Source organism: Mixophyes fleayi, chromosome 1, assembly GCF_038048845.1.
Source record: "Mixophyes fleayi isolate aMixFle1 chromosome 1, aMixFle1.hap1, whole genome shotgun sequence".
In the NCBI taxonomy this organism is placed as follows: domain Eukaryota; kingdom Metazoa; phylum Chordata; class Amphibia; order Anura; family Limnodynastidae; genus Mixophyes; species Mixophyes fleayi.
The window spans coordinates 323,146,915-323,174,903 of NC_134402.1; the positions used below are offsets into that span (position 1 = coordinate 323,146,915).

At 41.4% G+C, this 27,989-nt stretch overlaps 1 protein-coding gene across 2 annotated transcripts; it reads right to left on the reverse strand.

Moving 5' to 3' along the window:
- Positions 1-80: 80 nt before the first annotated feature.
- SDSL (serine dehydratase like) lies at positions 81-27,989 on the reverse strand. Of its 2 annotated transcripts, none has more exons than XM_075192299.1 (8): positions 27,969-27,989; positions 16,423-16,604; positions 15,258-15,297; positions 14,918-15,057; positions 8,550-8,638; positions 3,305-3,535; positions 1,913-2,037; positions 81-462 (listed from the first exon to the last, which is right to left on the reverse strand). In XM_075192299.1, exons 2-8 carry the CDS (start codon positions 16,579-16,581, stop codon positions 269-271), a joined length of 978 nt encoding a protein of 325 aa, XP_075048400.1. In that variant the 5' UTR covers positions 16,582-16,604; positions 27,969-27,989; the 3' UTR covers positions 81-268. The 2 variants fall into 2 exon arrangements, with proteins under 2 accessions (XP_075048400.1, XP_075048393.1); XM_075192292.1 differs by lacking the exon at positions 27,969-27,989 and adding an exon at positions 22,358-22,444.

Consider the following 27,989-nt stretch of genomic DNA (forward strand, 5'->3'; position numbering starts at 1 on the left):
GCAGAGGGCTAGGAGCCTGGTAAATCAGGGAGGGAAAAAATGAAAACACCAGAAGGCATAGAGAAAATACAAAAGCGTTTTATTGATCAATAGCTAGAAATTAGGTCAGAGGTTAATAGAAATCTTGAAAACGTTTTGTTCTCTTAGACAGATAAGGTATTTGTTGGTGTCCTGACTCCCTCCAGTGAACAAATTGAGTATTGTCAGTTAGCTAAAGCAGTACAAGTGTAAAGAGAGTCGTTGGTTTACATGATTTTATTTAGAAGGATCAGACCATTCCCAACTGTGATTTAAAGTTCTGAAGCTCAGACAAACTAATTGCACTTCCTCCACATACTATCATTATCACTGGCCCCAGTGACTTTTCCAATTTGCCCTCCTGCTGTAGGCGCTGGATGTGTCCTGAATATACTGCAGCAAGGGCAGCTCCACATGCAGCTTCCACTAGCATCAATTCATCCTCTGGTAAAAAATATGAGAGAGATGGAGTCAGAGGACTGTGTGAGATCCAATTACTATGTATTTAGCATGGGAAGAAGAGTAGGTGTATTATTAGAGACAGTACAGGAACAAATGAACAAGGGGTTGATTCAAGTAAAGTAGGAGAAGCAAAAACAAGCTCCTGTACAAAATTTATTTATTGAAACAGAGAGATATTCAGAAAAAAAGGAGACAAAATAAATCGAACATTGCTGCTATTCCTGGTTTCTCTGTATGAGATAAATTCAAAAAGTTAGTTGGACCAGCGCATTGTTATTCAGATCTCTAAATAGAATTTATACTATTCTGTACAATGTAGGCAATTCAGGGGCGGATCTAGAATTTTATTTTACAGGGGGCGATTTAGGGGGGGAAGGGGGCGATTTAGTCCCCTCCCCCTTTTTGACAGCTAAGGCTGCCAGCGGCTGCACACTATGTGCAGGTCCGTTCGGCAGAGACAGGCAGGGAGAGTGTGCTGCCCGGCCGCTCTTATTGTGTTTCCCAATCAGAGCGGCAGCAAGCCCCTGCTGGATCCGCCACTGATGCAATTCTATCTATTCTCATTCACTTGGATTTATAGGTAAATATTTATGGAGCTACAATATTTAAATTGTACAGAAATTACATTATAAGTCCAGAAAAAAACAAGTCTGGTACTGTAATAAGTGAAGGTTGTCTGTGACATGTTGAGATATTCACCAGCAAAGTGTCCCAGGAATTAATTGTACAAGTGGATGTGCTGCCATTTTCTGAGTCTCAAATTAGCTGTAGTTACAGGGTAAAATTTGGATAGTTGTCATCAGTGAGTGCACTGCAGTCCTCACCTCATTGGATCACCGTAGCACCTATCCAATTAGATCACTCTTTCATTGCACACATACCAATGCCAGCCACTTAAATCTTACCTGAAGGTTCCACTACTCCATCACCTGCATGGTTCCATGGTGATGTCTGTGGCAGTTAAAGCGGCTATTAAGCGGTTATTAGGGGGGAAGAATCCCCACTAAACTGTTACCCAGCCTAGAGGCTTTCTTATGGGGAAAACTTCATTTTGACTGGTGTTTATCTTTAACACACTGTCATATTGACCTTAAAACAATCTTAATATTTAACTACATAACCCAGAAATTGAGCCTTGACTTGAAGCAACCTGGGGAGAAAGGGAAGTAAGTGGAGTAACACATTTTGGCTCCAAAGTAAGTACAAGCACTCAATAGTGGTTATGTGTTAGATCCTGCTGCTTATGCTTTGTAGATGGTTTGCATACACCTACTGTTTGGGACGGTTTCCCATTAGCATGTGCTAAATGTAAAAATATTATATTTTTACTGTATGGAAAAGAAGAGAGTTATGGAAACAAAATATATGAATGAAGGCAGTCACCAGAAAGAGACAGTAAAATGACACAATAGAACAACCATCCACTACCTACCTAGGAACATCTCCAAAGCCCGCAATGCATCTCTATCATCCACAGTTATAGAGATGACTCTGTATTTTCTTGCACACTCCAATGCTCTGTCACATACTGTTTTTGCACCGAGACACTTTGCAACACTGAAAGATACAGACACTTTAACAATACATGCTTTAATGTACAGGGATTAATAGAGACCACTACCCAATCTTATGAACAAGATCCCTCTAGCCTACTCATGTGCAAGTGTCTGGGTTAAAGAGGCAGCTCTCACTTCAGAAGTGTCAGACTGTCACAGTTAATTGGACAGTCCAATCTGGTGATAGACCTGAAGATGTCAGACATAGACTAGTTCTTAATAACCCTAGTGAATTGCAGCTATAAGAGAGGTAATAATTACAGGCACTTTTCTTCCCAGTAAAAGACTGGTCGCTTGTATTTCTTTGGCTGTGTCCATTTGTTCAGTGGAATGAGGATTACAGAGATTGCGGTATGCAATTGTTTGCCTATGTCACTCACAGAATTCACGGCAAATTGATTCAGTTGCATTCCCCTATTGGCTGCTATAATTAATTTATTGTGTAGAAGTCATTGCCTCTTACGTCGACAAATGATTGTCACTAGTAATACAACATATCTGTCCCCATTCAGCACAAGACTGCACATTTATATTGTGCAGTTTGTGGTATAGCTATGATTGCTATCTGGAAAACATTATTAGATATTTCATTTATCTAGCTAGAAAGGTGTCTTTTCATGTTTTAATTAAGTCATCACCCAACCAGCACACCTATAGGCAGGGATATACATCGTCTTTAGCTACTGTGGTTGTAAGCTGAATAAACAATTCTAAGTCTGGAAAATCTAATAGCAGGTTGGGGTTTAAAATAAAAGCTATTTGCACTGTCTGTGGCTTTTAAAGCTACTGATACCTCTACATTCTATGCCCACCCTGTGGATAAATAATGCTATTTGATTTTAAAAGATTAAGATAATGTTAGATTCAATCTACTAGGGAGTGTACCCAACCAATGGTTTAAACTGGGTAGAGAATTATAGTGGCAAAATAGATCATGATGTTTGATCATTAGTTGATTGCAAATAATTATAAAGAAAAAGAAATGGCTGCAAAGGATATCTGTTATAAATCGCAAGTGTTGTATGGATGAAGCAGTTTCTTGATCACATGTGTTCTAGTCAGAATTATGTCTGTATGACTTATAATATGGAACATGGTGTGTGATATGTATAACAACTGTGCAAAAATGTGCTTTCTCCTTTTTTTTAGTACAGTTTAGAAAAGGAAAGTAAATATTTGATTGGTTGTTAGGGATTGATTTAAATTTTTGCAGTTTCCTCTGGACCAGATTTCATAAATAATCCCATTGTGTGTTTAAGACATCTCACCTTGTAATGTCAGGTAGGGTGACCAGTTTTCCAGCTTGGATGGCTGCATTCAGACAATGGGCTCCTAATGTCTCCATGGCAATGATGGGCACATCAGACCACCCAACCTTGGAAATTCCTTCAACCAATCCAGCCAGAAGGCCTCCACCACCAACTGCAACCACGATTGCTCCTGGTTTCTGAATGCCCAGAGAAGCTTTCAGTTCAAGCACAAGACTAGAATGACCTTCCCTAGAAAAGAGTTTGAAAGTAATACATGGAAAAGGTAATCACTTGTATTAGAAGAACGTTTCTCAATGTCAACTTCCAAGGCTCAATGGAAAGTATTGCTTAATGCAAATTTGCTTTACTACAAGATATATTTATAATATGAAGCATTTCTACTAAGTACAAGATAGTCCACCAACCGGAAGTTCGGCATTTGGAACTTCCTGTTGGTGATCCGTTCCACTGCTGAAGTTAAGGCTGAAGGAAGTCCTTCAGCCCTGGCGTCTTCGCTGCTGTCTTCAGTCTGGCTGTCACAGTGACAGCCAGGCTGAAGATAGTGGGCCCCCTGGTTAGAGTGTGCCGCCTGGCCCCCTGGTGAGCCCGGGCCCGGTACACGGGTACCCCCTGTACCCCCCTGATGGCGGCCCTGCCTGTCATAGGGAGTCAGAAGGTACCATCCAGACAGAAATATCTAACTTCTGGAATATTATGTACAGCAGCATTTCAAACTACATCAGTGATCACACCCCACTGGAAGCAGGTGGATACACTCCCTGTTTCAGTAGTCACAAAACGCATCTGGCATGTCGCATGCATGGAAAAGATCACTTACTACCTCCATGATAGGCCGGACCTCTGGTTCTTTAGAGAAAGCTGGCAATGACCGACCCACATCTCACACTTTCTCAGGGCCGTCTCTTACATAGGGCACGATGGGCAGGTGCCCTGCAGCCCAGGGGGCCCGTCAGAGGCAGCTAAAAAAAAAAAGCTCCTGAAAAAAAGAAGAAGAAAATACTTACCTTGCTCTCAGCTGGCGATCCGGCTCCCTCCCTGGTCCCCTCCTCCGTGCGGCGCTCGCAGTGCATGTCGGGCGTGACGTCATCACGCCCGCCTGACATCCATTGCGGAGCACTTTGCACTTTCTTTCTCCCTTTTCTTGACTGACCTGCTCTCTTCTCTCAAATTTGTACATAGATTGCACCTACTACCCCAAAAAAATAAAAATGTTCATTTCAAAGTATTGGGCCCTTCTTCTATAGACTCTGCAGTGCCTCTGCACATGATTATATCAGCACTGCACCATCATGATTATTGCTAGTCATGACACAGTGCACCCATTGCAGACACAGTTGTTAGGCGCATTGCAGAAACCTTCATAGCACATAAACTCCCATTGCTAGTCACAATGCACAGTGGTCCCATAGCATAGTGATTCCCTTGGGCTACATCCACTGCACTGATATGGGGCCTGATTCATTAAAGAAAGATAAGCAAAAAATTTAGTAAGTTTTCTTACTCAAGTTTTCTGTACAAAACCATGTTGCAATGGAAGGGGTGCAAATTAGTTTCATTTTTTGCACCTTAGGGAAATACTGGCTGCTTTTTCATGTAGCACACAAATACTTGATAGCTTATTTGTACACTGAAATTTAAAGTTGATCTGCCCCAAATATAAATCTGCCATCACAGTTTAAATTTATCTCCCCCTCCAATGCAACATGCTTTTGCTGTACTTTCTAACTTTCTTTAATGAATCAGGTCCATGGTGTATAATTTGTGCAGCTCTTCCTGTACAAGTGTCCCTATGATTTGCCCATTAAACAATAAAGACAAGTAGAGAACAGGAAGACTCAGAACTTCCAGGCAGTACACATGCTGCATGGGGGTTCAGGACAGAAGTACAAGATACTGCTCTGCTGTGGACACTACCTCTGAAACATAGGAGCCAACTTTTTAAAATGATTGGGAGTGCTCTTGTTGTGATCTTCATATGAATGAAAGCTGCCATGCATGTACATGGTTGGGGCTTAGACAGCCCAAATATTGGGGGTGCTCAAGCACCCACAGAGCTGGATCCTGTGCTCTAAATTATGTTGCCTAAACTGACAGCAGTCAAGGTAGGAGAGCAGAACATCGATACTGCTGATATGGTCGGTTGGTGATATACGGAGATGACATTTGCCTCATAGATAGACCCTAAGCAGGTGTCTATGCTGCATTGCCAATAATCCAGCATTAGGTGAGAGGACTATATATGTCTAAACATGACAGGGGCACCCTATGCCAGTGGTTCCCAAACCTTTTTAGTTCACGTCACCTTTAGAGTCTCCATAATTGTTTCAAGGCACCACTCCAAAATAATTAACAAGCAGTCCCATTTTATAAGTAGTTGGGTCAAAAGAACGTAATAAGTATTTAAGTAAAGAAATACTTAGTAAGTTGTTTGCAAATATAATACACCTAAATCCAAGGGAAAATAATATTTTTATATATATTTTTTCAATTATATTTCTGTCAAAGAATAATTTGCAGCTAATAGGATGCTGGGTCCCGGGCGCCACCAGATAGGTAAGGTTTTTTTTGTTTGTTGGTTTTTCCTGGCCACGGCACCCCTGTGACTACGCCGTGGCACCCCTGGGAGCTGCGGCACACACTTTGTGAACCGCTGCCCTATGCTATTAAGCAGGGCAGATAACTCTGCTTTGTTTCAATCTGTACATACAGAGTAAAGCTTAGAAAAGCTATACCTCACTTTATTCTTACAGTAAAGGTGATTGTCTAATATGCCTTATAAGATGTACTTTAGTTTTCGCAACCAGAAGAAGTGGTTTACGGAAAGGAGAAACAGTGATCACTTCTGATGATTAATTCTTCAAGTGTAAATTAGAACTAAAGCACCATTGACAACATAATTAAATGTTAAAACAGATACTACAGTATAATCTAGGTTGTCAGAAATAAACATGAAGGACCACTCAACTAGAAACTTAACTAAAACCTGGTCAAAATAAATGAAATCAAAGCCACAACAAACTATTTCAGAAATTGTCACAAAAGGAATATCCAACTAATTTTAGATGCTGGTAGGTGTCTGTGAGAACATTATCTTTAGCTAGAACACTAGAAAAAGTTATATTACTAAAGCTTTCAAGTCCAAATCAAATCTGGGATAAGACCAACACCAATGTGATATTACAGACCTTTGAATAGTGGATAAACTAGTAAATCCAGCCATGTAAATACAAACTTCCCTACATAGTTTTTCACAATGAAGTGAGAGTGCAGAAGGGGCGGGGCACTGCAAACCATGTCTTTTTGATCATGCACCCACTCTGCTTTTCTGAAAGCCTATTGGAAGACCTAACTCGGCAGCCTATTAGGAATATTTTAAAGGAGAAAAATTGCAGGAGGCCCAGAGACCCAGCCCAAGGTTGTCCACTATGGGACCGGTCCGTTTGGCAAATGCCTCCTTGCCCCCCAGCCCAGTCTGCCCCTGCATGGAGGCATGTTACACATGTATTACTGTTTATGCAGACACAGTTTGTTGATTGAATAGGACATTAGCCTTGATAACTATACTATAGAGGCATATGAGTCTGTGGCCTGAAATAACTTTAACCTTACAAACGAACACTTATTAATGTTAAGTAATAAATAGACTTATGTCACATAAAGCCATTCTATCAACATTATTTTCAATAGGAGATAAGAACACTAGATGAAAAATATTGCAGCTCACTATTCAGATAGAGAAACAATGTAGGGCGCTGCAATATACCCTTAATATGCTTGTACTGCAGCTCTTCAAAGACAGAGTCTGATTCTGTCAAAAGGCAATAGATACATACAAATAGGAGAAGCACAAAGCCACAAGCATAAAAAATGAATAAAAATAAACAATTTATTATGAGCATATATACTCGTTCAACATGTAAATAGGCTAAGATATAAAGCTAACAAACTGATATAGGCAGTAATTAGCTAATATACAGCTGTAAGTAAGCTGACTTCAATAAGTCCAAAGGTATACCCGAATCCAAGGCCAGAAAAAAATATATAGATATATGGTACCATATGTGGAAAAAATATACTGCCGTTGCAGAAACCGATCACGGAATGGCACTTATGCCAAAGATTATATCCTTTTGTGACGCAATCTGTGGCAAATGGTTATATTCCCTGTAACAGTGTCCAGATAACAAGCACCGATAGGTGCAATTTAGCACCAAAAAGTTCAAACAGGTACTTAGCTTTGCTCCATAAGCCCGTGGACTTTATCCAACATGAGTAGTTACAGCCACATGTCTTCAATCCGATAAAAATGGCAATCCGTAGTGAGCTATATCGGCAGTAGTATAAGTCAACCCCGGGGTTGTAAACTGGCCAGTACCCAGTAAGTGGTCTCAGATAACAGTCCTGACGCATTTCCCGGCGTACCGCCGCTTCATCAGAGGCAAATATAACTATTCAGCTATCATTTTGTGATAATTGACACTGACAAGCGCACATTGAGATCAGAAGAAGGTTTTAACCTTCCGAACAAGATAGATGGCACTTCGGTATTTAAAAATGTTAAAATGTCATATACACATACAAATGTGATATTTCACCATACTACCTACTCATTACATATATCGGACAACAAAACTTGCTCTGATACTAAATTAGTTTTTTACCCAGCTATTAATTGGTCTACATTATTTATTATTTTTCACCACTATTATCATTGCATAATATCTGTGCTATTCCCTCTCTGTTCCTCCTCTTTCTGCGCCGCCCTGGACCTCAGTACCCATCACCTGCTCCTTACATAACCCCTACTGCTCTCCCACTCTACCACACTCTACATTTCCCACTCCTCTCAGATTAATCGCACTGACTACTTCCATTAACGTCCATCACCTCCCCCCTTTTCTACTTGTTCTGCACCCTCCCCCAGCGCACGCTACATTGGCTGTTGCTAAACATGCTGCTATATGTTTTTGGAAATGTGTCACAGCGGTGCACACCTTCCTTTTTCTTTTGAAGTTGAAAACTGAGTTGCAAAAGTGGGAAAAAGCTTCTAATCTTCTGTCATATATGTGGGTGTGGTTTACAACAGTTTTTACTCTATATCCAACAGTGTACCTGTGCCAGTTGTTAGAACTGTATCCAAATGTTCCACACCATTATTAAAGACATAGCACTGAAAAAGATGGGCAGTATAAATAACACAGCAGGCCTTATGTTGCTAGTGGATTTTGACCCACGTACTTACCAAAGCAGAGGGTGGTTAAATGGAGAGATGTACAGAGAGCCTGGAGCTTCGGCCAAGCGGTGAGCACAGGCATCAGCATCATCCCAGACCTGTGGAAGATTAATTTTTATTATAGACACTTTCCAAGATTTTTAATACTGAACTATATCAGAATAGAAATTTATAGCAACTTCCCCAATGTATTTTCATTTGCCTCAGAAGGTATTTCTGATGTGACATTACCTATTCCTTCAAATCAGTATCCAACACTACTATGCAGGAGCCGAGCGGTGCACTCTGTTCAGAAAGCAGGGAGGTGCAATAGTAAAACAACTTACCCCACCAGAGAGGACAATTCCTTCCTCCTAAATGACGGTGTTTGCATGTTTCTCATTTAGTTGAGGCCATTTACAAACCACACCTGGGGGTAAATGTATCATACTCCGGTTTCTTCAAGTCGCCGGAAATCGGCGAGATGACAGCTAAAATTTAAAGCGGCGCTGCCCTGTAAAGGCAAGTTTCCCTTTACAAGGCAGCGCCGCTTTAAATTTTAGCTGTCATCTCGCCGATTTCCAGCAACTTGAAGAAACCGGAGTATGATACATTTACCCCCTGATGCTCATCACAAAACACCTTGTCTATGTATGTCTATATGCCCATATATTTATGCAGTGATGATAAGGAAATGTGTGTGTGTGTGTGTGTGTGTGTGTGTGTGTGTGTGTGTGTGTGTGTGTGTGTAAGGATGGGCTCTACAAATAACCTGAGACCCATACTAGCGGATAAAAATATCTATGCATATATCGCCTTTAACATTGTTGTGGTGCGATCAGGGCCGGTGCTAGGGTCCATGGCGCCCTAGGCATTTTTAAAAAAGCGGCGCCGCGCCCCCCCCCCGCAAAAATCGCCGCCCTCCTCCCTCCTCTCCTTACCTTCTCTCACCACCGCCGCCTCTCTGCTCCGTCTCCTCCCCTCCACTCACTGACACTAGTAAGTGGAGGGGAGGAGACGGAGCAGAGAGGCGGCGGTGGTGACATAATAGCCTCTTCCCCCCCTCCCCGTGCATCTGAATGCTGTGCGGCGGCCGTGACAGGTATGGTCAGCGGTCGCCGCACAGTTTTAAAGTCTTTTAGAATTCTGTGGCGCCCTCCAGAGCCCGGCGCCCTAGGCAAGTGCCTAACCTTGCCTAATGGGAGCACCGGGCCTGGGTGCGATGTAGATGCCCTACTTCTTTCCCTGGTGTTTCACTGGTGATATTGGACCTGTTTCTCCCTTTCTCAGGCTCTGTATGATTTAAAGTTAAAGGGTCCTTGCACATATAAGTTTAATAAACATGACACTGGAGGTGACACACATGTAATAGCACAGTACAAACATGGATGTTGAATTGTATCCCAGGCCATCTCTCACTGAAATCACACTCCATTATTTACTTAGCCCATTACTTGGTTGTGGATAGCAATGCAATGGATAGTGGCTCACAGATATGCCTCAAAGCTAACATTAAATCGCCATAAAAGTAGGTGGATGAACAGAGAGTGGTCAGACAGTATGAGTTCAAAGCCAGCCAGGAGCAAAGTACAGAATTTAGATCCAAAGGGTGGTCAGGGAAAGCCATAGCTCAGAAGCCAAACGGTACCTGAAGAACAGAATCGGAATCCAAGTAGTCAAGCAGAGTCAGAAACCAAAGAATGAGCTGGATTCTGGGAACAGGGAGCAGGTAAAAAGGAGCAGGATACAGGAACTAGGGAGAGCGCTGGAGCACAATTTGACCTAATACTCTGACTTCTTAATGGTGCCAGAGTCTCCTTCACATAGAGAGGCTAATTAGCTGTACCATAGCTCAAATTTGCATCCTGTTGCCGGGCAACAGGACACGCATGCGCCGTAGAGCTTGAAGGCCGGCTATCGAGAAATCGTTCTGTTGACTTGCCCTGGCCGCCTAAGATAGGAGACTGTACATGGGTAGAGCTATCTTGAGTTTCCAGATGACAATCCCCCCAGACAGACCAAAGGCAACAATCAAAGGGGTCCCTTACACAGATACACTCATAAATATTTGTTTGATAGTCAGGAACGACTTGTGTTTAGTTAGTGCCGGACAAGCAAGGTCATTACGTTTTTCATAATTGTTTCTGCTTAACAAAACTGGCCAGTTGTACAAAAACATTGGACTTTTATGGTATCTGGTATAACACATTAGCAGCAGATCCTTTAAATCCTGTACGTTGCTAGGTGGGGCCTACATGGCTTGGACTTTTCTTCAGCACATCCCACAGATGCTAGATCAGATGGAGATCTGGGGAATTTGGAGGCCAAGTCAACTTCTTGTTGTGTTCCACAAACCATTCCTGAACAATTATTGCAGTGTGGTAGGTAGGACGCATTATCCTTCTGAAAGAGGTCACTGCCATCAGGGAATACCGTTGCCATGGAGGAGTGTACGTGATCTGCAACAAAGATTAGGGAGGTGGTACGTGTCAAAGTAACATCCACTTGAATGCCAGGACCCAAGATTTCCCAGTAGAACATTGGCCAGATCATCACACTGCCTCCGCCGGCTTGCCTTCACCACATAGTGGATGCTGGTGCCTTCTCTTCCCTGTTAGGCACCTTCTCCGCAGTGACACTAGGTGTAAGAGATGGTCGCCTGTGCTCTGCTGCCTGCTGCGCCCTATTGCCTAGCAACAGGACGCTCCCTTGTTTTTACTGAACGCTGCACGTGCGCATGCTCATGCGCAGTAGACCGTGTGGCCCATTGCTAGCAACGGGACGCTTTGCACTCACCTATCGCAAGTTAACGTTGAGATCCTTTCACCCAAACAGGGTGCTTCTTGCTGCTTAAATAGAAGGATGTCAGAGTATTGGTTCACTACCTTGCTCCAGCACTTACCTGTGGTTCCTGTATCCTGCATACCTCGGTTCTGACTTGGCTTGGTTTCTCCTACTATTCTCCTCGTTAACGTTGTGGTACCTTATTTGCTGGTTTGGTTCTGACTCCTGGCTTGTCCCAGCCCATTTTCTGGATCCTCCCTATGTACTGTTCTGCTTCGCTGGTTATGATCCAGATTGCTCGACTACGCCTGACTACTTCCGTCACTACGCCAGTGACTGTCTCAGAGAACCGCAACCTGCGTATCCCTTGCAGCAAAGTCCAAACTCCCTTGTGGGAATCCCTGGTGAATACCGGGGGTACGTTAGACTTCGCGCCTCCCAGTTCGGTTGCTCCAATACCGGCTAGTGGCCACCTTTGAAAATTCTGTGACATACCCCAGGCAAATGATGCACACTCACACAGCCCAGAGTCAGATTAAGGGGGTATGATCCCTGGGCCCCACAGACCAGGTACTCTAAGAGGGTGCCAGCAGCGGGTCAGTATAGTTATTGGTGGCTGGTTCAGTCTCCAGGAATAACCACTTTACTTAATTTAGACTATAAGCTCCAATGGGGCAGGGACTGATGTGAATGAGTTCTCTGTACAGCGCTGCGGAATTAGTGGCGATATATAAATAAATGATGATGATGATGATGGGGCAGCGCATCTACTGATCCTTCGCTCCCTCCCTCCACCCCCTAGTGTGACTGCATCCAGTTCCAGTACAGCCAGAGGTGACATGGGACGCACACCACGTGACAGATGCTGTCCTATGTGTGTGTGTACAGGGCAAAAGGCAGAAAGAGGAGTCTCCAACACAGTGCTGCAGTAACAAGGTGTGAGGGAAAGGAAGGGGGCTGCTATAATGTGTGAAGGAAAGGAGGGGGTTGCTATAATGTGTGAGGAAAGGGGGGGCTGCTATAATGTGTGAGGAAAGGGGAGTACGCTGCTATAATGTGTGAGCAAAGGAGAGGAGGTATGCTGCAATAATGTGTCAGGGAAGAGTGGGTTATGTTGCTATAATGTGTGAGAAAATGGTGGGGGTCTTAATATATTGTGTGATATGAGGGAAATGAGAGGGGATGTCTTAACGATACATGGGTGGGAGGTAGACTATTAATTTAATGGTGGAGTTTAAGTGGGGGCTAATTATTTAATATGTGCTATTTTATTTGTGGGTTGATGGTGGGGTAATTTAATTTATTGGTGGGCTATTTAATTTAATACTGGGGCCTTTTAAATTAAGATGGGGTGACGGGACCTTTAATTTAATACTCTGCGCAGCTATCCACATGATGTAAAAAATAAACATAAGTCATCAGACCAGGCCACCATATACACAGCAAGGTGCAATGCACTTTGTGTTCTGACACCTGTCTATCATGGCCAGCATTTTTTAACAATTTGTTCAACAGTAGCTCTTCTTGGGATTGGCCCAGATGGACTAGCCTTCACTCCCCGCGCACATCAATGAGCCTTGAGCACCCATGACCCGGTCACTGGTTCACTGGTTGTCCTTCCTTGAACCACTTTTGGTAGGTACTAACCACTGCATACCAGGAACACCCCAAAAGACCTGCTGTTTTGGAGATGCTCTGACCCAAATATCTAGGCATCACAATTTGACCCTTGTCAAAGTCTCTCCGATCCTTATGCTTGCCCATTATTCCTGCTTGCACCACATCAGCTTCAAGAACTGACTGTTCACTTGCTGCCTAATATATCCCACCCCTCGACGGGTGCCATTATACAAGATAATCAATGTTATTCACTTCACTTGGCAGTGGTTTAATGTTATGACTGATCATGGTGTAAATATATATATATACAGTGCTTTTTTTCCCATTGAACGCTGGGAACGGCGTTCCGGCACCTTTTTTTTTAAACTTTTTTTTTACTTTTTTCTCTGCGGTGCTGCTACAGTGCAGCACCGCATCTGTGTGTGTGTGTGTGTGTGTCCTGCTTCCGTCGGCCGGAAGCAAGGCAGCGGGAGGAGCAGCGATCGAACTAAGGAGAGTGAAAAGAAGTATGCAAAGAAGGTAAGTAATACTGACTACAGAAAGCGGGAAGGGGCGAAAGTAGAAGAAGGCTACAGAATAAAGGGGGAGCAGAAAGAAGGCTACAGAATAAAGGGGGAGCAGAAAGAAGGCTACAGAATAGAGGGGGAGCAGAAATAAGGCTACAGAATAGAGGGGGAGCAGAAAGAAGGCTACAGAATAAAGGGGGGGCAGAAAGAAGGCTACAGAATAGAGGGGGAGCAGAAAGAAGGCTACAGAATAAAGGGGGAGCAGAAAGAAGGCTACAGAATAGAGGGGGAGCAGAAATAAGGCTACAGAATAGAGGGGGAGCAGAAAGAAGGCTACAGAATAAAGGGGGGGCAGAAAGAAGGCTACAGAATAGAGGGGGAGCAGAAAGAAGGCTACAGAATAGAGGGGGAGCAGAAAGAAGGCTACAGAATAAAGGGGGAGCAGAAAGAGGGCTACAGAATAAAGAAGGGGAGCAGAAAAAGGGCTACAGAAAAAGGAGGGAGGTGGAAAGAGAGGGCCACAAAAAACCAGGGTGCAGAATAGGGGTGAGAATAGCTAGCGGCCATATGTGAGAAAAGTTGGTAGGCAGCCGCAGCAGGGGACATATATATATAATTTTTTTTCATAAAAGATTAATAAGACGTGAGTTCCGGCACCTTTTTTTTTACAAAAAAAGCACTGTATATATATATATATATATACATACATACATCAGGGCCGTCTCTTCCATTGGGCAGGTGCCCGGGGGCCCTGCAGGCAAGGGGGGCCCGTCCGAATCCATAAAAAAATATATATATATATTTATTTATTTTTTTAAATACTTACCTTGCGGTCACATCAGCAGTGATCTGGCTCCCTCCCTGGTCCCCTCTTCCGTGCTGTGCTTGCAGTGAATGCTGGGCGTGATGTCACGCCAAGCATTCACTGCAACCACAGCACGGAAGAGAGCAGAAGAGACTCAGCGGCGCGGAAAAAAGAAGAGGATCGGACTTAAGGTAAGTTAAGTGGGCCCCTATATATATATATATATATATATATATATATATATATATATATATATATGTAAAAAAAAAAGTGATTATATATATAATCACGTTTTTTTTTACATACATATATTTTTTTTTTACACACACACACTATTTTTATATATATATATATATATATATATATATATATATATATATATATATATATATTTTTTTTTTTTTTTAGGGGCCTGGTACACTGCATTGCCCGGGGGCCCATAAAGTTGTTAAGGTGGCCCTGACATACATACATACACACATATGTATATATATGTATATTGTTTAGAAAAATGGAGAAGGTACTGATTAATAAATTCAAGTCATGTGTTTGATTAGGTAGGAAAGAACATAATTTGGAGAATGTGAGATACTTTCATAGTGGTTCTTTTTCTACTAATCCACATAAGTGGGTTGAATATGAGTGCAGAATGCATATTTTACTCTTTCCATTCAGTATATTACCTTTCCTGTCACCACCACTTCTGCTCCAAGATCCTGCAGTTTGTGTATAATTTTTTCAGGAGTGCTTCCAGGAACGACAATTGTGGCAGGCAGCCCTAGTTTACTACAGGCATAAGATGCTGCAAGCCCTGCGTTTCCACCTGTGAGAGGGGGAACAGAAAACAGATTGCATTTAAGAGGGAGATAATTAGGGAAATTGGAGTGTTTAAGAACGTGTACAGTAGAAAAACAAAGGGATCAGCGAGCAAGGCAAGTTAGGAATGAACAGCATGACCCCAGAGAGTGTTGCAGAACAGATAAATAGGAATACGTATTTAGCATAAACACAAGATTTGGGTACCTGAGGAGCAGACAAATTTCTTACATCCCTTCTTTGCCAACTGCAGAGGAAAAAAAAAACTTAATTTTAAAATGAAACAATATGATGTTCTTTGCATAGTTCAGTGGCTGTGTATGTCTCCTGTGTATGTATCACTATACTGAAAGCAGTGTGCATGAATCTGGAGACTGCACAAGGCAGGATTTGTTTCCTATGCATATGTACTCCTGCAATGCTATTACAAAAAGATCCTGTCATTGTATTATAAATGCAGGAGAAGTGCAGGATTTCACAATTTAAAAAAAAAAAGCTTTGCTTTCTATGCAATGATCAGTGATAGAAAGCAGCAATTTTTGTTTTACATCAATGATTTGTTTTTTAAATTGTCAAAGATATATAGGGGGGTACAAAAATAAAAAAAATGGGGGTGGACAAAACAAGGGGGGACATGGGGAACCCCCATGCTTGGGGGAGCAGTTGTTCAAGCAGGATAAAACAGCATTTTCTTAACAGGGTAAGCAGCGATTGGCGCAGCTCTCAAGATGCTATTACAAGTGACAGTGTTTGTAATAACAAGTAAAAGGCCAAACAATGTCAGGGACATGGCTTAAAGAAATGTAAGAAAAATAAACATTTTATTGTAATATAGAACAAAAATATTATAAGGGCTGCCAGAAGATTGGTCGTGTGCAGTGAAGCCTTCATGCTCCGGCCCTGAATAGTATCCATATATATTTCTATTTATTTTATTCACAATACAAGTTTATTTCACTTTTAGATGGTCTTTATGTGGAGTTAGTGGCGCTATCGCTATATAAATAGATGATGATGCAAAAATAAGACCCATAATCTCATGCATGTATAAAAGATTTTAAGTAGAGTTGCCAAATCAGTGTTTTAATAATTGTCATATATAATTTACAAGCATCATGTTGCTGACTAACTGGGACCAGGAGACATGATTACCCGAAGTCTACATCTCACCATCTCACTTGGTCCCAATCAGCCAGTCACAGAACCAATATAAATCATCTGTGTCTCTTATTTAATTTTGAGTTGGCATCCTAAGTAAAACTATACAAAATGCAGTGATTTTATAAATGTTTTCTCTGATACATTATTGTAACTTTAAATTTAACTTACATTTAATTTAACATCAAACAACCATCATGTGGGGTGATCTTACCTTCTGACATAAGTGTCCTATACCACGTATTTTGAAGGACCCCATTGGTTGGATATTTTCCAGCTTCATGAGGACCTGAGTCCCAGCCATCTTGGATAGTGCAGAACTCTCCTTCAGTGGAGTGACAATGTGAAATGGAGTTTCATCTTGGGTATCCATCACTATTAGGATTATTGTCTGTGCTGTCAGGAGAGAAATTAATGTTTAACTTTTGTTGATACATCTACTTCACCTCATACCAAGAGTGTCCAATCAGTATTAGAATGAGTCGGTAAACAATGGATGGATTATACTATAGTTACTCCAAGTGGCCAAAGCAGAAGTTTTAAAAGTGGCAGTATGGAAAATATGAGTAAATAGAATTTGATAGTGTTACAATGAGGCCAGTAGGAGAAGTGGCGATAAGGCATCTTATACACCCCTAATTTGACCACAGGTTACTCCACAATATGTATTTACTTATCTTATGTGTCTCATAAGATAAGATAAATTATCTTATTGCTAATAAGACCATAGACCTGCATAGAAGTTCTGCAAGGAACAGTAAGAAAAACCTATAACAAGAATAGAAATATTCTTAGCTACCTACATGAAATACTTAGAAGCTGTGATGCCTACTAAAGGAGGTGGTACCGGTTACTGACTAACAGAGTGCCCAAACTTCTGCACATTTTCAATGTTATATTCAACAAATAAATAGTAAATGCACATTTAATGTGCAGAGATATGCCATGTATCCTGCAGAGGTTTTGTTAACGTAGATTCAGTGAAACATGCAATTTGACCAAGTATGTTAAACTTTACATATAACTAAAAAAAACACACCATATCAGCACACTCGGCTATGTTAAACTTTACATATAACTAAAAAAAACACACCATATCAGCACACTCGGCTACTATCATCATCATCATCATTTATTTATATAGCGCCACTAATTCTGCAGCGCTGTACAGAGAACTCATTCACATCAGTCCCTGCCCCATTGGAGCTTACAGTCTAAATTCCCTAATATAGACACACACTCACACACAGACACAGACAGACGGCGAGGGAGAGACTAGGGTCAATTTTTGATAGCTGCCAATTAACCTACCAGTATGTTTTTGGAGTGTGGGAGGAAACCGGAGCACCCGGAGGAAACCCACGCAAACACAGGGAGAACATACAAACTCCACAGTTAAGGCCATGGTCGGGAATCGAACTCATGACCCCAGTGCTGTGAGGCAGAAGAGGGCACAAGAGCTGCTATAATATAGGTGGTATCTAACCTGTAAATGTAAATTAATAATCAATGGTACCAAGTGCTACAGTCATGGCCAAAAGTTTTGAGAATGACACAAGTATTGGTTTTCACAAAGTTTGCTGCTTCAGTGTTTTTAGACCTTTTTGTCAGATGTTGCTATGGTATACTGAAGTAAAATTACAAGCATTTCATAAGTGTCAAAGGCTTTTATTGACAATTACATTAAGTTTATGCAAAGAGTCAATATTTGCAGTGTTGACCCTTCCTTTTGAAGACCTCTGCAATTCGCCCTGGCATGCTGTCAATCATACTCTGGGCCACATACTGACTGATGGTCGCCCATTCTTGCCTAATGTTTGGAGTTTGTCAGAATTTGTGGGTTTTTGTTTGACCACCCACCTCTTGAGGATTGACGACAAGTTCTCAAAGGGAATAAGGTCTGGCCAGTTTCCTGGCCATAGACACAAAATTTCGATGTTTTGATCCCGAGCCACTTAGTTATCCCTTTTGCACTATGACAAGGTGCTCCATCATGCTGGAAAAAGCATTGTTCATCACCAAACTGTTCTTGGATGGTTGGGAGAAGTAGCTTTTGGAGAATGGTTTGGTACCATTCTTTATTCATGACTGTGTTCTTGTGAGTGATCCCACTCCCTTGGCTGAGAAGCAACCCCACACATGAATGGTCTGAGGATGCTTTACTTAGAGCCACTTAGTTATCCCTTTTGCACTATGACAAGGTGCTCCATCATGCTGGAAAAAGCATTGTTCATCACCAAACTGTTCTTGGATGGTTGGGAGAAGTAGCTTTTGGAGAATGGTTTGGTACCATTCTTTATTCATGGTTGTGTTCTTGTGAGTGATCCCACTCCCTTGGCTGAGAAGCAACCCCACACATGAATGGTCTGAGGATGCTTTACTGTTGGCATAATACAGGACTGATGATAGCGTTCACCTTTCCAAGCGGTTTTCCAGATGCCCCAAACAATCTGAAAGGGGAATTATCAGAGAAAATGACTATACCTTAGTCCTCAGCAGTCCAATCCCTGTACCTTTTTGCAGAATATCAGTATGTCCCTGTTGCTTTTCCTGGAGGAAAGTGACTTATTTTCTGGCCTTCTTGACACCTGGCAATCCTCCAAAAGTCTTCGCTTCACTGTGCATGCAGATGCACTCACACCTGCCTGCTGCCATTCCTGACCAAGTTCTACACTGGTGGTGCCCCGATCCCACAGCTAAATCAACTTTAGGAGATGGTCCTGGCGGTTGCTGGAGGTTCTTTAATGCCCTGAAGCCTTCTTCATAACTATTGAACCTCTCTCCTTGAAGTTCTTGATGTTCCGATAAATGGTTGATTTAGGTGCAATCTTACTAGCAGCAATATCTTTGCCTGTGAAGCCCTTTTTGTGCAAAGCAATGATAACTGCACATGTTTCCTTGCAGGTAAGCATGGTTAACAGAGGAATAACAATGATTTCAAGCACCCCCCTCCTTTTAAAGCTTCCAGGCTGTTATTCTAACTCAATCAGCATGACAGAGTAATCTCCAGCCTTGTCCTCGTCAACACTCTCACCTGTGTTAACGAGAGAATCACTGACCTGATGTCAACTGGTCCTTTTGTAGCAGGGCAGAAATGCAGTGGAAATGTTTTGGGGATAAAGTTCATTGTCATGAGAAAGAGGGACTTTGAAATTAATTGCAATTCATCTGATCACTCTTTATACCATTCTGGAGTATATGCAAATTGCCATCATAAAAACTGAGGCAGCAGACTTTGTGGAAAATAATATTTGTGTCATTCTCAAAACTTTTGGCCATAACTGTACTGTGTATCCAATGTTAGTGTAAAATAACAGGCATGGTGTATGATGTTACAACCCCTTAATCTACGCCATACCTGAACTGCAATTTTCAGCCATGTTGTTATCAGGAAGTATCAGTGTGGTAACTATAACATATCCTTGGAAAAGTACTTCAGGGGTTAAATTCCACCTCCACAGTGAACACTCAGTTGTTAAGTGAATTAAGATATCATTGTTATTTCTGTTTGCTCCCCATTGTCCACTAGTGATCTTTACAGCCAGCCAGGAGCCAGACCCAGTAGGGGTCACCTGATTGAAGACACCTGGGAAGGTAGGGGAGGGGGGGCTGGATAGTGTAAGCAGTCCACCAGTTAAGACCTTTTGCAACTTCACTGGGCAAGCAGATCCCAAAGGGGGATTAGGAGGTGATAAAAGAAGCTACCTGGGAAGCTGGACACTTGTGTGATTCACTTTTGGCCAAGAGGTGATGCTCTGCCAGAGAGTTGCTGTGGGACATATCTCACTGTATTTATCTGAACTGATTTCCTGTTTTGTTGGACCTGCTACTGTTAAGGGGACTGTGCTGTACCTATCCCACTGGATTTATTTGAACTGATTTACTCACTTGTTGGACCAGTGGTGGATCCAGGGGGGGGGGGGGGCGCCTAGCAGGGGCTTGCTGCTGACGCCTGTGCAGGTCCATTCTGCAGTGACAGTGTGCTGCCCGGCTGCTCTGATTGTGTTTTAAACACAATCAGAGCAGCGGGACAGCACACTGCCAATGCTGAACGGACCTGCACATACTGTGCAGCCGTCAGCAGCCTTAGAAATTAGTAAGGGGCGGGGCCTAAATCCCGTCCCCCTAAAATCGCCCCGGGTAGAGCAGTTTCCTAGATCCGCCCCTGTGTTGGACCTGCTATCGTTACGGGGCCGTGCTGTATTTAATCCTTTTCTGCAGAATAAATCACCCTTCCATTTTTCCCTCTAATATCGTGTCTGAGTGATTTGGGAACCACGTATCTTCACAGTTAGTCTGTTACTTAAAGTCTTAAGATCTTAGAACGGTTAAAGTGAAGTCTTGCTCCCACAGTATGTTTAATAGCAAATGGATAAAATTATCAGAGATCTTTTACAAACAGCTATACATTGGCAAGTAGCCATCACCACCCAAACTTGCTGGCAAGCATTCCATCAGGACAATTCTAGAGGGTGAGGTGTAACTGCACAAATCTTACTGACTATGTAAAATAAGCTGAACAAATTAAAGATCAATTATTAGAGAAAACATATGATCAAGAGTTTGTCAAAGGAGCATCTGAAAATGTGAAAGGGAAAGATCTTGACACATTACTCACATATAAAAGTCACAAAAAGAAGACACACAAAAGTGTGTTTTCACCAGAAAATCCAGAAGTGTTTTTTTTTATTTTTTTTAAGGCACCAGATTTGAAGAACAGCTAATGACATTCAATCACATTAAACACAGTCCCTCAATCAAATATAGCTGGATTCTATTTCTGTGGGAAATGCATCAACTGTCAAACTTTGGGATGTACAAGTACAAAATCAATAGCTGAATTCAAATCTAAAGTTTCAAATAAAATATATTAGATGAAAGATCTTCTAAAGTGACACAGATAATGATATACTTATACTGTATATCAGATCAAATGGCCCTGTGAACAACAGTGTGTGTCGGTAGAACGATCAGACAGCTTAAAGTGAGAATCAGTAAAAATTTGCAGAATATATGTAGAGGTTTAGAATCACATAGACTTTCCAAATAATACGCAGAGGCACACAAGTGTGACCAGGGAGGTCTAAAATTTATCACTATCCAGAAAATTAAAAAATAATGGCGGGGAGGCAATTTCATTCTGAACGCTAATAAAGAGGAAACAAGGTGGATCTTCAGTTTGAAAAATTTGTCCACAAATGGGCTAAATGTGGATTTTGATATCCAATCTTTATTATACTTAGTATACCTGAGAAAACTCTTTTATATTTTGATATATATATATATTGGTATGTTTTATATTTCATAATAATCATTATGTCATTATGATCACAAAATCAAAATATATAGCAGGAGCTAGAAGCATTTTTGCAAATATATAATAGGAATGAAATCACAAAACAAAACTGAACAGCGCAAGAAAGTGTCTGTAGAGTGTATACAATAAAAATGTACATACTATAAAAAGGTACTGTGTGTATATATAAATATACATACAAACACACATATATTTATGTAGATTTTTCTTGTAGAGCGTATAAAAAAAGCAAATCCACATAATATAGCCCTGATGAAGTGCTTGGCAAGAAACATGTAGGGTGGTCTTGCTGCAAGTTTTATTAACTTTTTTCGCTGGTTGGTCCGAACCTGTGATACCACGTTTTGTGACAATACAGATAAGCTCTATATTTATTTGTTATTGTAAATGTCCTTAACCGTTGTGATAATGAAATCTTTTAGAAACTACGCAGTTCATATAAGAACTATACACATTGTATTTGTGTTGAAAAATTATTGCACTATGAGTGCTTTCCGTTCTACACACACACACACACACACACACATATATACATACATTCACAAACACATCTTTTTTTATTTTATATGCTCTGGAGACACTTTCTTGCACTGTTTAGTTTTGTTTTGTGAATAATCATTATGAAATTTATGAAATGGATGCATTTGATGTAAGAGATACATAAATTTAATTGTTGTAGCTAAGGAGCATATTTAAGATGCATCGCAAAACATGATAGTTTTCAATCCTCCTCGCATCGCTAAGGATTGAACTAACTTTCATATTGATTAAAAAACCTTCACACGAACAGCAGTTCCAAAAAACTACTGTTCCTGTGAAGTGCAAAACTTACTAATAATTGCCTCTTTTCTTCTCCTCCCATGCAATGTCTACTGTGATGATATTTTCTCCATTCACTCCCTTTGTGCATGCGCACAGAGATCCTGGACTGCAAGAAGGTGAGTCATGTGAAAGGGAGGGATCACATGATCCCTCCACACATGCACAGTGCAGCTCTGCTCTTTGGAGCAGAGCTGTCAGCAGTGAAAGTATTCAAGTATGTTAATATACGCCAGCTTCAGCTGGCACACATTAACATACTTGAAAACTTAATTTTGGTGATTGGTAAATAACGTTACTGAGCACGCCCTATACGCTGTTATGAGGAGTGCTTAGTAAAACGACGAAAGATGCAAAGCAGCAGATATCTACGATATCTGCTGCAATGATGTGATAATAACAGAAGTTTTTCTGGGATTTAAGTGGGAATTTAAGTTTGATAAATAGGACCCTATGAGTTCTTATACGTGGAGGTTGAATAATGTACATCAACCACATACAGATTTCCATAGGCGTTACCAGCTTGCCCTCCAAAGTGGAGCGTAAAGCAATTGTTGAGTAGTGTGGTCACTGTAGTGGCAGTTCTTTACGAACGCATAAACTTTTATGGTTATTTCTGTACAATTATTTCCTGACTATCATTGTATTCATTGTGATTATATTTGTCATTATTAATAAATTGATTTTTATTTCTTATTGCCAGTCAATGTTTGCTCTGGCAGAAACAAGGGAGGAGGAAGTTACAGACCCCTTAGGGGCCCGAGCTTCACTGCTGGTGAATCTGCAGATGACGGCCCTCTGCTCTGCCCCATGGCATGACAAACTGGTGCCAAAACTGTGAGAAGGAGACAAGTTAACTAGGGGTTAAGAGTCGAGTTACTTGGGGTCTGGTACAAAACAGAAGACAGTAAGAACGTCAGAACAACCTAGGTCAGGAACGAGTAGGTAACCAATCTTAGTACAGAATATGAAGCTGAAGAGGAATATGAACAGTTTGGGTCTAGTACACAAGGATCAGTCAGAAGAAATACTGGAGCACTGAACTGCATACTCAACATTGCTTATATAGGCTTTTCATATTCAAAATCTACTCTGCTGTTCATACGCTGCTATGGGAAAGTGGAGAAGCAGCAAGGGGAGTGGGAGTGCAGAAGCTGGATGCCGGAACCTGAAGGGAAGAGGACTGTGGGAGCTCGCTGGATCCGTTAAGTGACAGCTGGACTCCAGGTGCAATGCATAACAAATACTTTGGTTTTAACAGCCGTTAGCACATTAATTTAATTACACACAATGGGCCTGATTCATCAAGGCACTCATACTGAGTGCAACAACCTCTTCTTTTAAAATGCACCTAAAATGGTTCTGCGCACTCCCAAGCTCAACGGATCTGAAGATACGTGCCCTGTTGAATTCGAGTGTAAGTCTGCCGTGCTCTACTACACAAGACACTGCACAATTCTTCCAAAGCCTATGTGGATATAAATTGTAAAAAAAATATACAGAATTAATGCCACTAGTTAATAATAAAGGCATTAAAGATAAAACAGGTGTTTTTTTCTTTAAAAAAAATAAAAAAATATTTATTTATTTTTACCATGAAATACATTTATTAGGATGAGACTGTCATCACTACTGATCAGGGCTTATAGACTAGCCCTGTAGCTGGAGCAAGGGATACAGCAGAAAAACTAGTAACTTTGCGATGCCAAAGCTTGATTGGGATGTGGCTGTATGTGCTTGAGCATTGACTATGACAAAATGCCCCTTCCTTGCCCTGTTCACTCCTCGAAATTGTAGGCTCTAGTAAGTGTCCTTTGCGTTCAAAGATGAAGCAGACAGCTCTGCGTTTACTGGCCGATTGTCATAAACTTACCCGTCCTCGCTCCAGCGCTGTCCACTCTCTGCTATGGGAAGTGTCACATGAACGCCAAGTTTGGGGCAGGGATTTTGCACTGCTGGTTATTTCAACCTCACTCTGACACTCGGTGAGTGTCAGAGCAACTTGTATGCTTCCTGGCTCCTGATTCCTCGTGGATCTCTGTGACTTCTCTGTTCCTGATTTGATTCCAGTGTACCAGTTCTGGCTGTCTGACCATTATGATTCCTCTGCGTTTGTGTACCAATTCGGCTTGCTTACTATCCACTACGTTTATCCTGTGTTCCTGACCTGGCTTGTTTGCCGTTGCTTGTACCTCTGCCACCTGTCTGTGTACCAAACCTAGGAATTCGCTCACACTGAGACAGCCTGCTGATTCTGTACTGTGCTACCTGATAGTGTACCAGTTCCGGTTGTCTGACTACGTGTTCTTACCTGCTCATCTCATTCGCTAATGCTACATCTAGCGGCAGACCAGAGGACCGCTCCCGGCAGCTAAACCCATCCCGCCTTGCGGCGGTTCTTGGTGAACACAGGGAGTCCGTTTGACTCCGCACCTCTGGTAGGCCAGTGTCAATTGTGATTAGCACTAAGATCCAGCCTAATCTGTTACAGTTTGCTTTGATCATGGATCCAGCAGACAATCCCTCTCCTATGGATCTTTTAAAGCATCTGGTAGGAAGAGTGGAGAAGCAAGAAGCCAATCAAGAGCAGCTTCTAAAATTTCTTCAGAGTCTATCCGTCCGGATGGATGCCATCCAGAATATTCTACTTCCGGATCGTCAGCACCTGTGGTCTCTGCTCCCGACCCTCCTCTTACAGCTGCTGCAACTACCTCCCAGTTGCATATACCTAATTCCCCTAAGTTTAATGGGCATCCCAAGCTGTGTAGAGGGTTCCTGAATCAATAGGCCAGTGTCAATCGTGATTAGCACTAAGATCCAGCCTTAACCGTTACACCTATGTCAAGGTTCTGGACATGCGCAGAGTGATTTTTCGCATGAAATCAGCAGGTACGTGCCTTGATGAATCAGACCCAATGTTTTTAGCCGTATCTTAACGGATTCTCTTGGAAGAGACAGATTACACCAATAGATATGCAGACTTATATGATGGGAAATTGTAAGTAACACTGAAAAAATATTTTACAAGTGTACAAAATTTTACAGCTATATTTGTTTAATTATTGTCTGACAATTAATGTATTCAGAGTGATTATATTGTCATTCGTCAAACTGTGGCTGCCACTTTGTGGTCTGAAGTTATATTTATGAGAATTGATTATATTTATCCTTGTATAGAAAAGTGTAAGTAAAATTGAAAAAATATTTGATTATTTTGTGAATGTAAATGAGCTTACATTTTGCTATGTTTCTTTGGACTGTTATGGACTGATAGGGGGGTATTCAATTGTTAGCGAGTTCGCTAAAATACTCGCGCTCGAAAAATATTACCGTTAACACGGTAATTACTCGCTGGATTTCTCCCTGAGCTGTGAGCTGAAATCCAGCGAGTAAATTACCGTATTAACGGTATTTACGCGCAGATTACCGTATTAGCGGTAATATTTTTCGAGCGCGAGTATTTTAGCGAACTCGCTAACAATTGAATACCCCCCATAGGATTTACACTCCTCTTGATACATTGTTATATTCATTTGGAGGGCTGTTCAACAGAGAGGACTGAGCCATTGACATCATTTGTTTCATATCCAGAACTAATGGTGGGAAAAGAGTGGAGGAATCTCATATTTAAGTTGGGACAGGACCTATTCAGAAGGTCACAAATCCATTATTCTGCCATTATTTAAGGAGTTACACAATCTGAAGTAGGACAATTATTTCTCATAAGGACTGAAATGGACAGGAACTTTGGAGTGATTTGTATACATACAATTTCAGAAATCCATAATCATTTGTACTGGTGATCATATCCAATTATTATTGTTACTGTTGGAGTAAGACTTCCTCCTAATCATTCCAAGATCTTAAAACTTTACTTAACAGACTGACATTGGATATGATTGTAGCACTTTGTAATCTTGATTACTATTTTGCATACAACTGTAACAGAAAACATTGCTTTCTTCTGGCCCTCTACCATTCATTTGTTTCTGCTCATCATCTTTCCTGTACTGGTTTACATCATCATATTACTACCTAAATGGGCCTGTTTAGAATTGATTATGATGGTATTTCTATTCTGTCTCCTGGACTGATGGCTCCAACCCCTCACATGTTATTATTATGACACAGGAGGTCAATTTCTTTCATTTGGTGTGTTCTTAATACAAACATCAACAGTCTGCTTATTTAAGATAGTAATATAAAATACATATTACAACCCCAGTAGAGGATCCTAGTATGTGCTCTGGATACCTCCTACGTTATTACTTGTAGATACCACAGCAACAGGTTCTCAAACAGGTTGCAGTATATAAGGTGTTACTTTATTAATAGTTCTAATAAAGGATGAATAACACAGAATAGTTGAAAAATACTATTGTCATATAACTTATAAATGTGCCCAACAAACAGCCAAACAGAAAAAGCTGCTGGCACCCCTGAATTCCCAGTCTCCCACCATCCTGGGAGTCCTGCCAAAGAAGGATAAAACTGGAATAACAGAGCAATTTCAATGCACCTTAATTTTAACGGTAGTACTACAAACTCACACCCAGCCAACATAACTGGTTAAGCTCATACTTGCCTATTCTCCTGAAATTCGGGAGCCTCCCGGACTCAAGAAAGAGTAGGCAAATTTCCCGGACCCTGTAAAATGCAGAAATTCACGGCATTGAATAGGGGGGGGGGAAGGGGCGCGGGGGTTAATCGTGTCATTAAGCCCACCCCCCGCTATTCAATACCTTGAATTTCTGTATTTTACGGTAGGGGTGGGGCTATAGTGACATATTGAAGTCGTCACGCCCAGTCTTACCCTCAGTCACATGACCTGTACTACGATTTCCCAGAGTACAGATTTAAAAAGTAGGCAAGTATGGTTAAGCTGTTTCGCTGTGGTGGGTTTTGAAACAGCTAATTGTTCTTTGCTGATGGGGTCACTACAGTTCTGAAAGCGTTTGCACACTAACTCCATACTTTGTAAGGTAAACAAAGTGTTAGGGATCTAGCCAGTGCCCACACTTTGTTGTCTCCTAGATACTATCATCAACATCAATATTTATTTATATAGTACCCGCAAATTCTGTAGCGCTTTACAATGGGGGACAAACACAGTAATAAACAATACTGGGTAATATAGAATGTGTTTTATAACACGAGTCAGCAATACTCTCCATTCCAGGGCCAGTGCTAAGAGGAAAGTCCCCTGTGCAGGACTGACCTGTATTAAATAGTCTGGTGATACCCAGGGACTTCCTATTGTCCAGCTCTCTGTCTGTACCATGTCAACCAGCTTGCAGCATTTCACTACAAGCTCTGCAGACAGGCCAAATGCTCCATAAAAAGCTAATGATAATTACTACCTTATACTCTATATTAAAAATAATGAAAACCTTAAAAGAATTATTTGTGGCTCCAACAGTTATATTTTCTTTAGAATAAATCTAAATCCCCCCCCCCCCCCCAATTTCATCCTAAATTTATCAATTCATCTTTAACTTCAGAAACTATAAAATCTTTTTCTCAAGCTATATTTTAACACAAAACATATTAAAATGTCATCATTTATGACATAGCAGGAACAATAAAAACAAACAATATAGTAGCCACTAGATGGGGGTACAGACCTGTTTTTCCAATAAAAATAG